This window comes from Vipera berus (assembly GCF_964194415.1).
Source record: "Vipera berus genome assembly, chromosome: W".
NCBI lineage: Eukaryota > Metazoa > Chordata > Lepidosauria > Squamata > Viperidae > Vipera > Vipera berus.
The window spans coordinates 46,668,533-46,683,250 of record NC_138210.1 but is presented as its reverse complement, the minus strand read 5'-3'; the positions used below and the strand labels follow the sequence as shown (position 1 = coordinate 46,683,250).

The window sequence follows — 14,718 nt, the reverse complement described above, 5'->3', positions numbered from 1 at the left end:
GTGGACCTCCACGGCATCTGATATTGAAGGCACGTCTGATCCTTCCTGGCAAGCCAGAGGGGATTCCAGTCCATGCCTTAATTGACTCTGGGGCCACTACAAATTTTATGGACTCAGCATTTGTGGCCAAATGGGCTGTTCCCCAGTGCCCAGTGGAACCGCCCATGTTAGTGGAGACTATTGATGGTCGAGTGCTTCTGTCTGGCCCAATTAAGGCCGTCACGCAACCATTATGTATGGCCATCAGTTCCCATGTGGAGGCCATCCAGTTCTATATCACCTCAGATCTGCATTTCCCCATGGTCTTGGGACTGGCGTGGCTCCGGGCGCATGACCCACAGATCTATTGGTCACAGAACTTGGTCACCTTCCCACGTTTGCAGTGTGTGGACCACTCCCGCCATATCTGTGCCGGCCAGGTGGAGGGTTCCCCAGGGGTTTCCTTGCCTCCCGAACTGTCCGACTTTGCTGATGTGTTCAGCGAGACAGAGGCGGATCAATTACCCCCGCACAGGCCCTATGACTGCCCCATTGATTTAGTCCCTGATGCGCCTCTCCCAGTGGGGCGTTTGTACTCCATGTCGGACCCCGAGTTGGCTGCATTGCGGGACTTTCTGGAGAAGAATTTGGCTCGCGGTTTCATCCGGCCCTCGTCCTCACCAGTGTCTGCACCCGTGCTCTTCGTCAAAAAGAAGTCGGGCGAATTGCAGCTTTGCTGCGATTATAGGAAACTCAACGCCATCACGGTGCGCAATCGTTACCCACTGCCCCACATCCCCGAACTCTTGGACCGACTCTGGGAGGCTAACATCTTCATGAAACTGGACCTGCGTGGAGCTTACAACCTCATCAGGGTTCGGCTGGGTGATGAGTGGAAGACGGCATTTGGTACTCGTTATGGACATTTTGAGTACACGGTGATGCCGTTTGGCCTGACCAATGCCCCCGCCGTGTTTCAGCATTTCATGAACGACATTTTCCAGGATTTGTTGGATCAGTTTGTCGTGATCTACTTGGACGACATCCTGATCTACTCCCCGTCGCGTGAGGTGCACCATCAGCATCTCCATCAGGTCCTGCAGCGACTCCGAGAACATCGGCTGTTTGCCAAGTTGGAGAAGTGCCAGTTCTACCGGGTGACCATCGATTTCCTGGTCACCGCATTTCTCCTGAGGGAATCGCCATGGAGCCGAGTAAGGTTGAGTCTTTGCAGAGTTGGCAACCCCCGCGTCACGTGAAGGATGTTCAGCGACTTCTTGGGTTCGCCAACTATTACCGAGCTTTCATCCCTGGGTTTGCTGCCTTGACAGCCCCCCTCACCCGGCTCCTGCAGAAGAAGACTCGGTTCCAGTGGAACGCTCCAGAACAACGGGCTTTCCAGACTTTGAAGGAAGCCTTCATGAAGGAGCCCATCTTGAAGCATCCTGACCCACAATGGCCGTTTGTCGTGGAGGCGGACGCCTCCGACATTGCCATTGGGGCGGTGTTACTCCAGGCAACGACGCCCAGCGGTACCCTCTTCCCTTGCGCGTACCATTCACGAAAACTGAACCCTTCGGAGCGCAATTATACAATCTGGGAGAAGGAGCTGCTGGCCATCAAAGTGGCGTTCGAGGCCTGGAGGCATCATCTGGAGGGAGCGCGGCATCAAATCGAGGTCCGGATGGACCATAAGAATTTGGAAAGCCTGCAGACCGCTCGGAATTTGAACCACCGCCAGATTCGGTGGTCTCTTTTCTTTGCGAGGTTCGACTTCCGAGTTCGGTACATACCTAGCGGGCACAATCAAAGAGCGGATGCTCTGTCCAGGAAGCCCGAATATTCCTGAGTGGAAGACAAGCTTCTGCCCAGGACAGTGATCCCCGTCGAGTCTTTTGCTGCGGTGCAGGAGCCGGTTGATATACGGGCTCGGATCCGGGAGGCACAGCAGCAGGAGGTGTGGGTGGCTCAGCGGAAGGAGGAGGTGGGGCCAGATTCTCCTTGGACGGTCACGGATGGACTCTTGTATTATCGTGACCGGCTCTACGTTCCGGGAGGGCCACTCAGGGGACTCATCCTCAGCCAGTGTCACGATAACCCGGCGGCGAGGCATTTTGGCCTGTTCAAGACAATGAACCTGGTCTCCCGTACCTTCTGGTGGCCCCGGGTCTGACACAACGTCCAGTCCTATGTCACCTCCTGCATCCCATGCAGGCCAAGTCAGCGACAGGGGCCCCGCCTTGATTACTGCAGCCCTTGCCGACACCCAAAAGACCCTTGGGGGCTGTGTCCATGGACTTCTTGATGGATTTACCACCATCCTCTGGTTTTACGACTGTGTATGTGGTGGTGGACATGCTGACCAAGATGGCGCACTTCATCCCCTGTTGCGGCTTACCGTCAGCCCGCGCCACTAGTCGTATGTTCATTCAGCAGGTGTTTCGGCTGCACGGCCTCCCTGATAGAGTCGTCTCTGATAGGGGCCCCCAGTTTACAGCCCGCTTCTGGCAGGAGTTGATGCATGCGTTGGATATCAAGATTTGCCTCTCGTCCGCGCATCATCCTCAAACTGACGGGGGAACTGAGAAGGTCATCGGTATCCTGGAACAATATCTGCGCTGCTACTTCAATCTGCAGCAAAACAATTGGGTGGACTATCTGGCCATAGCTGAGTTTGCATTTAACAATTCGCAGCACACCTCCACACAGATGATACCGTTCTTGGCCAATGTGGGATATCACCCCCAGTTTTTCTCCCTTTCTCCCGTGGACTCACCGGAGCCGGCAGCGAACGACTTCATGGCAGAGTTAGAGGCGATCCATCGATTGGTGCGACGTCAGTTAGAGAAGGCCAAGGCCGATTACAAAAGGTTTGCTGATCGGTCAAGACGGGATACGCCTCCACTATCGGTGGGAGATCAGGTCTGGTTGTCCACCAGGAACCTACCATCAACACGGCCGGTGAGAAAGTTAGATCACCGATATTTAGGACCATTCCCAGTCGAGGCTGTCATCAATCTGGTCGCCTATCGCTTAACTCTGCCACCTTCCCTGCGCATGCACCCAGTCTTTCATCGGTCTCTGTTGGTCCCCGAGCAACCGGCCTGTCCACTCCGCCGAGCGGAACCTCCCCCATCAGGACCTCGTGATGGAGGCAGCACCCCCGAGTATGAGGTCGCCAGCATGAGGGACTCCCGTTGGCTGAAAGGTCGTTTCCAGTACCTGATTGAATGGAAAGGTTACGGACCAGAGGACCTCACCTGGGAAGACGCGACCGCTGTTCATGCCCCTGCATTGGTGACCGCTTTTCATGAACAATTTCCATCCTGACCGCATCCAGATCGGCAGACCCGGGGGAAGGGCCCTGCGGTGCGGGATAGTGTTGTGATTCAGGGTCAGCCTGTGGGTTCGGCAGTTGGGTCGGACGACTCAGAGGAGGAGGAGGAGGGGGGTGTTGAAGAGCTTGCTGAGGGGATTGGACAGCTTGATGAGAGCCCCCAGCCAGGCCCCTCTCATCTGGTCACGACGCAGACCCAGCTGTGTGAGCCTGACAGTGTGGATGAAGATGACCCACAGCTGGCCCTGTTCAAGGACGCCCGACGCAGGAGGCAGTCAATCAGGAGTAAACAGAGGAAGGCAATGGGGCTCCACGGAAGGAGGGAGAGAGAAGCCACGCCTTGAACTGTATTTAAGGGGGAATGCGTGGGAGGGCTGGTTTGCTGAAGGCAACCGCTTGAAAAGCTCCTGTTTCTTTGTTCGTGTCTTGTTCTATTTGTTTTTGTAGCAATAAATTTGGCAGGCGTAATTCCAGCCTCTTGCCTTCTTGTAAAAGGGGTTGTCCCTGCCTTTTCTGCAGGGCCGGTAGCAGGCTGGTACAGAACAGGCGGGCCGAGGAGTTCAGCCAGCATCTGGCGGACAAAATTGCTCAGATTCGGACCGGTTTGGACTCTTACTGGGCAGAGTCTGATGGGGAGGAATCGAGCGGTCTTGAGAGTAGTATTATCTGGACTGAGTTTGATCCTGTGACTCCCGAGGAGGTGGACAGGATTATGGGGAGGCTGAGCTCTACCACCTGTTTATTGGACCCATGCCCCTCCTGGCTGGTTTATTTAGCTCGGGAGGAGACACGAGGCTGGTTCCAGGCAGTGATATCTGCTTTTTTGAGTGAGGGTGTCTTCCCTGCCGCCTTGAAGGAGGCGGTGGTGAGACCCCTTCTCAAGAAGCCTGCCCTGGACCCAGCTATTTTGAATAACTATCGCTTTTTGGCGAAGGTTGTTGAGAGTGTGGTAGCGCATCAGCTTCCTCTGTTCCTGGAGGAAACTGATTATCTTGACCCGTACCAATCGGGTTTCAGGCCCGGGTACAGCACGGAGACGGCATTGGTCGCGCTGCTGAATGATCTCTGGCGGGCTCGGGACAGGGGTTGTTCCTCTGTCCTAGTCCTATTAGATCTCTCAGCGGCTTTTGATACCATCGACAATGATATCCTGCTGCGACATCTCAGGGGGTTGGGAGTGGGGGGGCACTGTTCTACGGTGGTTCTCCTCCTACCTCCTGGGCCATTCACAGTCAGTGTTGATGGGAGGGCAGAGGTCCACCCCGAGGCCTCTCGTTTGTGGAGTTCCTCAGGGGTCAGTTCTCTCTCCCCTCCTGTTCAACATCTATATGAAGCCACTGGGTGAGATCATTCGTGGTTTCGGGGTGGGGTATCATCAGTATGCTGATGATACCCAACTTTTTCTTTCCACCCCGAACCAACTCAGTGATGCCCTCTATGTGATGTCCCGTTGCCTGGAGGCGGTTCGGGTTTGGATGGGGAGAAACAGGCTCCGACTCAATCCTGCCAAGACTGAGTGGCTGTGCGTATCGGCATCTCGAGTGAACCATTCTTCTCCATCTTTAATGATGGGGGGTGAGGTGTTACCCCCCGTCGATAGGGCTCGTAACTTGGGCGTCCTCCTGGATTCACGGCTCAGTTTGGAAGATCATATAGGAGCCGTGACCAGGGGGGCTTTTGCCCAGGTTCACCTGGTGCGCCAGTTGCGGCCCTATCTGGACCAGGATGCCCTACGTACAGTGACTCATGCGCTCGTGACCTCCCGGTTAGACTACTGCAATGCTCTCTACATGGGGCTGCCCTTGAGGACCACTCGGAGGCTTCAGCTGGTGCAGAATGCAGCTGCGCGAGTAGTAATGGGAGTGTCCTGATACTCTCATGTAACACCTCTTCTCCATGAACTGCATTGGCTTCCAGTTGCCCTCCGGGTGAGATTCAAGATGCTGGTGATGACCTATAAAGCCCTAAATGGCATGGGTCCGGATTACCTTAGGGAGCACCTGCTGCCAGCATCAGCTTCTCATTGTCCTGTGCGCGCCCACAGGGAGGGCCTCCTTAGGGTTCCGCCGGTTAGAGATTGCCGGCGGGTGATTCCCAGTTCTCTGTGAGTGCGCCTGCCCTTTGGAACGAACTGCCGATGGAGCTTCGGACTGCCCCCAACCTTCGCTCGTTTCGCCGGGACTTAAAAACCTGGTTGTTTGAATTGTCTGGCCTGGACTGAGGGATTTTAAATTTTAAATTATATTAATTAAATCAAATCAAATTAAATTAAATTAATTTTAAAATTTTAATTTTTACTGTTATTAATTGTGGGCTTGTTCTAATTTAATTTCATTTTATTCTCTTTTGTACTGTTTTAACTGCCCTGTGAACCGCCCTGAGTCCTTCAGGAATAGGGCGGTATATAAATTCAACTAATAAATAAATAAATAAATACTGATTACAAGATATTTGCAAAAATTTTAGCAAATAGATTGAAGGTTATGCAACAAATGATTCATATTGATCAAACAGGATTCATAAGCGGTAGGCAAATGAAAAATAACGTGAGACATACTGTAAATGTATTAGAATATTTAGAAAGAAATAACCAAGTCCCTGCAGCGCTGATTTTTCTGGATGCTGAAAAAGCTTCTGATCAATTGGATTGGCAATTCTTATTTAAAGTGTTAGAGAAGATGCAGTTTGGGGATAGGTTTTAACAACCTATCAGGGCTACATATCAAAAACAAACAGCACAAATAATAATTAATGATAGCTTATCAGAAGCTTGTAAAATTGAAAAGGGTACAAGACAGGGATGTCCACTGTCGCCCTTGTTGTTTGTTTTAACATTGGAAATATTATTGATTAAAATACGTGATTCAAAGAAAATAAAGGGAATTAAAATAAAAGATCAAGACTATAGATTGAGAGCGTTTGCAGATGACTTGGTTATTACGTTAAGTCAACCAATTCAATCAGTTATAGATTTAATGGAAATAATTTTACAATATGGACAAGTTTCTGGATTCAAGGTAAACAGACAAAAAACTAAGATATTGTCTAAAAATATGACCATAGAAAAAAAGGTAGCCTTAGAAAAATTAACGGGATTTGAAATAGTTAAAAAGGTTAAATATTTGGGGGTACATCTTTCAGCTTCAAATACTAAATTATATAAGAATAATTATGAATTCTTATGGTCAAAAATACAAAAAGAATTAGATAGTTGGAGAAAATTACAACAGTCTTTGAATTGCAGCTGTGAAAATGAATGTTTTACCTAAATTTTTATTTTTATTTCAAATGATACCTGTACTTAAAAAAGACTCAAATTTGGAGGAATGGCAGAAAGGTATTAATAAATTTATTTGGGCAGGGAAGAGACCGAGAGTTAAACTTAAGATAATGCAAGATGTACGTGAAAGAGGTGGTCTCAAAGTGCCCAATCTTAAATTATATTATGAGGCGGCAGCATTATCGTCAATTAGTGATTGGTTTAATTTAACACAAAGGAGATTATTGAATATTGAAGGATGTGATTTGTTATATGGTTGGCATGCTTATTTATTGTATGACAAAAAAGTGGACAAAGTTTTTAAAACACATATATTAAGGTCTGCCATGTTGAGAGTTTGGAAAAAATATCGATACAAGTTGAAGTATAAAATTCCTATTTGGGCAATACCTAAACATGCAATAGAAAATATAAATGTGGGATTTAAACATGATGTGATAACATATAAAGAAATTCTTAGATTGGAAAAGAATGAATGGCAATTGAAGTCTTTTAATATTTTAAAAGAAGGAAAAATAGTACAAACTTGGTTTCAGTATGGGCAGTTACAGGCCAGATGGAAAGAAGATCAGAAAATTGGCATTTCAATATCAGATGGGAATTTGGTAAACCAAATTAGAGATCAAAGTCGAGCACATATAAGAAGGATATATAATGCATTGATAGAAATTGACTCAGAAGCGGAACTGGTTAAGGATTGTATGATAAAATGGGCCCAGAATTTTCAAGAACGAATAATAATGGACACTTGGGAGAAAATATGGGTTAGGAATGTTAAATTTACACAGGCACAAAACTTAAGGGAGAATTTTTACAAAATGTTTTATAGATGGCATTTAGATCCAAAAAATTAGCATGTATGTATCCAAATTGTCAGCCAAAATGTTGGAGATGTGGTTGTGATGATGCAACGTATTATCATGTATGGTGGACTTGTAAAAAAGTTAAAGCTTTTTGGATCAAAATTTGGTGGAACATGCAGAAGATCTTTAAGAAAAAGATAAGATTTTCACCACAATTGTTTTTGTTGGGTATTATCACTGACTGTACTGCTATTGAAACTAAATTGATGCTGAACTTAATAACAGCTGCAAGACTTTTGGTAGCACAATACTGGAAGAAGGAGGATCTGCCTACTATAGAAGAATGGACTTTGAAAGTTTCAAACCTGGCAGAAATGGCCAAAATCTCGGCATATGTGAAAGATCACTCGCAACAAAGATATATAGTGGAATGGAGAAGATGGATTGATTATATTCAGAACTGGGGGACTACAAAGTATCATTTAGCATATGAATAGTTATTAGTTATTATAATTAGAGGATATATTATTTATCTTTTGTATGGCTAAGGAGAGTTAAAGTGTGATAGGATTTAAAGAGTAATTATAGTAATTAGTAATTAGTAATTAGAATATTTTAGAGTAAGATTGTATGATGTAATACCCTGTATTCAGCTCTGGGAAGTCGGGGGGGGGTGTTGGGAAGGGAGGGAAGGGGAGGGGGTGGGGGAGATGGGGTATATGTTCTAAAAATGTATTTTAAAACTTTTCAATAAAAAATAAAATAAAATAAAAATTATGAAAAGACATTTTGATAGAGTCATTATCTGTTATTACATTATTAGCTTCAATTTTTTTAATCATTCTCTTTTCCCTTTCCTTTCTTAGTTTATATGCCAACCATCTTCCTGGTTTATTTCAAAATGTCTTTGCTTTACATAATTCAATTTTGTTTCTATTTCTTAAATTGTTAACATAGACAATTGTTGACGTAAAAATTTAATTTGATGTAAGATTTTGGAGTCTGTGGGTATCCTTTGCAATTCAATTTCTTTGTTTAATTTCATCCAATATCTTTTGCATCTTTTCCTGGGATTTTTTTCTTCTCTAGGTGATTATATTGTATAAAATAACCCCTCATGACTGCTTTGCTGGCATCCCACACAGTCATTAAATTTGTCCCTTTACCCAAATTATTATCAAAATATTCATTCAGCTTCTTTTTACAGTCCTTTACAATCATCTCCTTTTGTAAAATAGATTCATTTAATCTCCATCTATAGCTCAAACTCTTTTTTCTAAGTACCAGAAGAACTGGATTATGATCAGAAAAAGATTTAGGTAAAATGTCAACTTTTAGGATTTTATTTGTAAGATTTTTAGAAATCCATATCATATCAATCCTTGAAAAAGATTTGTGTCGTTCTGAAAAAAAGTATATTCTCTAGCAAAGTCATTTCTTTGCCTCCACAAGTCTATTAATGATAAATTATCCATCATTTAAAAAAAAATCTTTAATCCCTTTTATAGATGTTCTATCCAAAACTGGGGAAATCAGCCCATTCCAATCTCCCAGAAAAAGCCAATTTTCATATGAAAAAGGTAGTACAGCTAGTCCTCAAGTTACAAATGTAATGGAGCCTGCCCATTCCATTTGTAACTCGAAAACTCATAGGAGTGAATCTTGTACCTTGAATGAGATCACTCCCTGCTTGTTAAAATGCATGCAGCTCGTTAAGTGGACATGAGGTATCTCAGGGTGGGGAAGGCCATGGAGGGCCTAGTGATGGAACAGGCCCCCAAGGCCTCCCTGACCAACTAAGATACTTCATGCTTCCCCCTCCCTTCATGCCGCGCCGGACTCACCTTGAAAAGATCTGTCTCCTCTCTGACACGGTTCCTGCTGCCGCCCAGATCTGAGGCTAGGGGACGCTTCCGCGTGCCTCTGGAGGCTGGATCCAGGCATCAGAGGCCTTTTCCAGGCCGCTGCCTCCCAGATGTGAGGTTGGGGGATGTTTCCGCGGACCTCTGGAGGCTGGATTGGGGCTCTGGAGGCCTTTTCTAGGCTGCTGCCGCCTGGATCTGAGGACAGGAGATGCTTCTGCGGCCCTCCGGAAAAGGCCTGTGGTGCCTGGATTGGGCATCCGGAGGGCCGCAGAAATGTCCCTCAGCCTCAGATCCTGGCGGCAGCGGCCTGGAAAAGGCTTCTGGCACCCGGATCCAGCCTCTGGAGACATGTGGAAGCATCTCCTGGCTTCAGTTTCGTTCTCTGTTGCAGAGAACGGAGGCCTAAAGTACCATGTGATCATGCGAGATCAGTAGCATGAGATCTCACCCCACTGATCTTGCGTGCTCTTGCAATACTTTAGGCCTCCATTCTCTGCGAATGCACTGAAGGCCTGGAGCAGCCAAGAAAGCGAAGGATCTCGATCTTTGCAGGGTGAGTATTGAAGGCCTAGCGTCTAGGGAGTCCCGGGGCGGGGGTGGGGAGGGAGGGAATAACCAGGATGAATGTTGCAGAGCCTCTGCGGTTGCTCCTAAAGGTGAACGACTGCCGTGGTGCCGCAATATTCTTAATTTCTGGATTTGCTCGTAAGCACTACAGGATGCTTATTGCATAACTTCGAATGTTCGCTAAGGGAACGCTCGCAACCTGGGGATTACCTGTAATTGATCCATAAGATATTAAAAAAAATTACTTTTATCATCATTTGGTCCATAAAGTCCAACTACTATTGATTTTATTCCATTAAGCTCAATTTCCACTGCTGCAAATCTACCATATTCATCTGATAAAAGTAACTTAGGTTTAAATTGGGGTTTTATATATAAAGCAACTCCATTAATCTTTTTTACACCAGCAGATATAAATTCCTCCCCTGATTTTTTATTTATTAAATACTTCTTGTCTTGTTTCTCAATATGTGTTTCTTGAAGACAAATTATATCAACGTTAAGTTTCCTTAAGTAATTGAACTTATTATATATTATCTAGTAACTCTTATCATCCAATGATCATGAACAGAAAGTGAATAGAAATTAGTATTCCTTGAAGGATCCTGGGGCTGCTCTGGCATTAAGAATAGGTCCAGGAAGTTGACTAGAGCAGAAATTACTCTGAATTATTCAGAGTAGAACTTTGAGAGTGGGAAGCATTATACTTGCTTGCTGCTGCTGCTGCTGCTGATAGAATAATTATAAAGACATAAGGAGAGGAATATAAGCAAACAAAATGGAAATGAGATTCAGGTGAGGGTGAAAGAGAACCAAGAATGCATGGTAGTTGTTTCCTTCTTGCATTAAAGAGTGTATTGCTAGAGAATTAAGAAGTACAAATTAAAATGATATGAGTACACTTATGAGAAAGCAGCAACAGTAGCAAGTATGCAAGGACAACATTGCAAAGATTTTGTTTTTGTTTAGTTTCTTTTTCTGAAACAACATATGGCCATGCCATATTTAGGAAGAAGGTCCCTGGCACCTAGTGAATGCTTAAGGGTGGGGCTAATTATATACGTTTTATTAATGCTTAGATTAAATGGTAGAAACTCTGGTAGTGAGATAATATGCATTGAAACTCATAGTCTGCCAAGAAGTTAAATATTTGCCTAGGTCGAATATCTGCTCTTTCTTTTTTCCACAGTTGTCTTGCTTTATTAAGCAGTTTCAGTATATCAAGTTTACTGAACTCTTTGGAGCAAAACCTAATGACTCTTCCAAAGAAGAGCATTGATTTCAAAGTACAGTGCTTTGCATGAAGCTACTGTGGAATCTATCATTAATTTATATTTTTCCTACTGTAGATGTACTTGAGGGATACAATGGTACAATATTTGCTTATTTATTTATTTATTTATTTTTAATTCCATTTATATCCCGCCCTTCTCTGAAGACTCAGGGCGGCTTACAAGCTTAGCAGTAGCCTTCATTCTATGTATATGCCTGCTTATTAGGGCTTTCACACACCCCCAAGCGGCATTATTACAAAGTCAGCTTAATTGCCCCCAACAATCTGGGTCCTCATTTTACCTACCTCGGAAGGATGGAAGGCTGAGTCAACCTTGAGCCTGGTGGGATGCGAACCTGCACTAATTGCAGGCAGCTGGTGTTACTTAAGGAGGCATTAGCCCACTGCTCCACCAAGGCTCTGCTTATGGGCAAACATCATCCGGGAAAACTCACACTATGGAGGTAAGATAGTGTTAAACATGGTTACAGGTAGTCCTTGACTTATGACCGCAATTGAGCCCCAAATTTCTGTTGCTAAGTGAGATGGTTGTTACGTGAATTTTGTCCCATTCTACAACCTTTCTTGCCACAGATGTTAAGTGAATCACTGCAGTTGTTAAGACTCCAGGACACTGCAACCGTCATATATATGAGACAGTTGCCAAGCATCTGAATTTTAATCACATGACCATGGTGATGCTTCAGTGGTTGTAAGTGTGAAAAATGGTCATAAGTCGCTTTTTCCAGTGCCATTGTAACTGTTCTGTACCAGCCTGCTACCGGCCTTGCAGAAAAGGCAACCCCTTTACAGACGGCAAGAGGCTGGAATACGTCTGCCAAATTTATTACAAAAACAAACAAGACACGAACCAAGATACCAGAGCTTTGAAACACTATCTGAGCGGTTGCTTTCAGCTAACCAGCCCTCCCCAAACATTCCCTTTATAAAGAGTTCAGGGCGTGGCCTCTCTCTGCCTCCTTCCGAGAAGCCCCACAGCCTTCCTCTGTTTACTCCTACTTGACTGCCTCCTGCGTCGGGCGTCCTTGAACAGGGCCAGCTGTGGGTCATCTTCATCCACACTGTCAGGCTCACACAGCTGGGTCTCCATGGTGACCAAGTGGGAGGGGCCTGCCTGAGGGCTATGATCAGCAAGATCTTCAACCCCCTCAGCAAGGTCTTCAACACCCCCCTCCTCCTCTGATTCATCTGACCCAACTGCCGAACCCACAGGCTGACCCTGAATCACAACAGTAACTTTGAACAGTCATTAAATGAACTGTTATAAGTCGAGGACTACCTGTACTCAGTGCATGCTTCTCTGTACAAATCTCATACGATGTATTTAGCAAGTAAGTAGTAAGATCCAAATGAAGGAAAGCTAGCTATAATTATAGAAATAAATGAAAAAAATTATAGCTCAGCAAGATATTCCTTAGTAAAATTAGTGCAGTAGAAAATTTGTAGAAAACTGTAAATGTTAATGTAATTGTTTCTAGGGAATAATGTTTCTGTTTATCAGATGGTTATAGATTCCATTTTAATTAAGTAATTAGTTTATTGTTAAGCTGATAGGAAGTCACAAACAGGTCCTTGCTTAATGACCCTCGACCCTCACTTAACAATGGCAACAAGGACTGCTGGGATTGCCACTACTAAGCAATGCAATCACATGACATCGCATTTTATGACCCCATCATTTAGCAACAGAAATTCCTGTCCCAATTACTGTTGGTAAGCAAGCATTATCTGTATACAGTATAGTCTTAATTCAGGGAATTTTGTTATATCCCATCAATTTCAATGGAAAAAATAAAACAGATAGTTATTTCTCAGAGTTGAAATAAGTGGGTTAGTTGATTAGATTTAGCTGGATTATGCCTGTACATTTTGCTTATAATAATAATTTATTAAATTTATATGTTTGCTGACTCTTGGTGACTCTGGGTGGTTTACATATTGTTAAAAATATTTAAAGACAATGAAATGACAAAAAAACAAAAAAAAATGAAAATAAGATGGCAAAAATTGTAAAACCAGATGGAAACAAAGAAAAAACAACCTCTACAATCTAAAGTGGGTTTCAAAGAACCATGAATAGAGTTGGGGTTATTTGAACATCATTCCGTAGAGCAGATGCTGCTACTAAGAAGGCATGGGTCCTGAAAGATGTCATTGTTAAATGGAAGGAACACAGAGGCACCAACCCTGTCAGATTGGATCAGCCAGGCACATGCAAGGTGACCAGGGCATTAGTAACTGTCTCAATTGTGAATTATGAACTGATTATAAGTATGATTTTTTGAAAAATCTTATTATTTTCAGACTAAATATACAATCTTGGAAATAATTAAATTTATTTTTATTTCAAGGGGAAGTTGCATGATCCAGATGGCATGGGGATTATTCCAAGGATAGTGCAAGATATTTTTAATTATATTTATTCCATGGATGAAAATTTGGAATTTCACATTAAGGTAATTCACTTTATATGGATATAAATACTTGCAGTATGAAACTGGATGGCTAGCATATTGTAAAAGCAACAGACAAAAGCAATGAAAAGAAAAACTAAAGAAACATTACTTCTGAGGCCACTCACATATCTGGACAATTACAATAAATGGGCTCACAGAATGTCCTGGCCAAAGGCCTCAGGCAATAACCAAATCTTCAATGTGTTACAAAAAGCTGACAGATTATGACTAGATATCTCTCGCCTATAAACAACAACTGGAACCAAACCTACAAGTAGAAGGAGCCATCACAATACTTCCGAGCCCCTAAACTGATCCAGAAGCCTACCATGATTGGTAGTATCAAAAACTGTTGAGAGCCCAAGAATGACCAGGATGGATGCGCTGCCACAATCCCAATCTTGTTAGAGGTGATTCATAAGTCTGACCAGTGCCATGTCAGTACTATATCCCGACCTTGAACCCAATTGAAAAGGGGCCACTTTCTCCAGTGCCCCCAAAGTTGAAGCCTAACCATGTTCACAACAACCTTCCCTAAAACGTGTAGATGGGAGACAGAATGATAATTGAGGGGACCTTGCTGCTCTCTAAACTTGGTTGTTTTCTTGCAGCTGTTTCATTATCCAAACTAGGTAACTTTATCAGTGCAAATAAGGGAGTGGGGGTTGCTCTCAATTTATATTCTAGTGGCTGTCCCTGTCAGTGTTGGTGGGGTTGGTCTTTTGTTGGGCTGTTTACTGTTAGCTTGTTTGGCAGTTCCTTGATTGGGGTGTTGTTTGCTTCTTGATTGTTGGTCTGATGTTAATCTTGGTGTTAATCTATGCTCATCTGGTTGTTGATTGCTGGTCTTTTTGTTCCCTTTTTGGCATGTTGACTGTCTCTTCTGCATAGTCTGTAGATGCTATTTATGTCTGTAGGTGTATTGATGGCTGATTTGTCAGAGTGTCATGCTTCCAGGGATTCTCTAGCATTTTTGGTCTAGGATGGTCTGGGTTTCCCAGTTTAAACTTGGTTAAGTTTGTCCATATGTTGTGAAATTTCATCATATCTTCTGACTACTAGTTGGTGTTCATGGATGCACTCTGCTAGTCTTCTCCCTGTTTGTCCTACATAGTGGCTGTTGCAGTCTTTACACTG

The 14,718-nt window shown here is 44.2% G+C and overlaps 1 protein-coding gene across 1 annotated transcript in view; it reads left to right on the top strand.

The window, feature by feature from the left end:
- Positions 1–14,718, top strand: part of LOC308676816 (kinesin-1 heavy chain-like) — a gene marked incomplete at both ends in the record, with an annotated part of 147,792 nt that overhangs the window by 66,839 nt on the left and 66,235 nt on the right. Inside the window, 2 exons of the mRNA XM_081342845.1 lie at positions 11,181–11,212; positions 13,477–13,581. Of these exons, the coding sequence (XP_081198971.1) occupies positions 11,181–11,212; positions 13,477–13,581 (137 nt within the window). The remainder of the gene's footprint in view (positions 1–11,180; positions 11,213–13,476; positions 13,582–14,718) is intronic.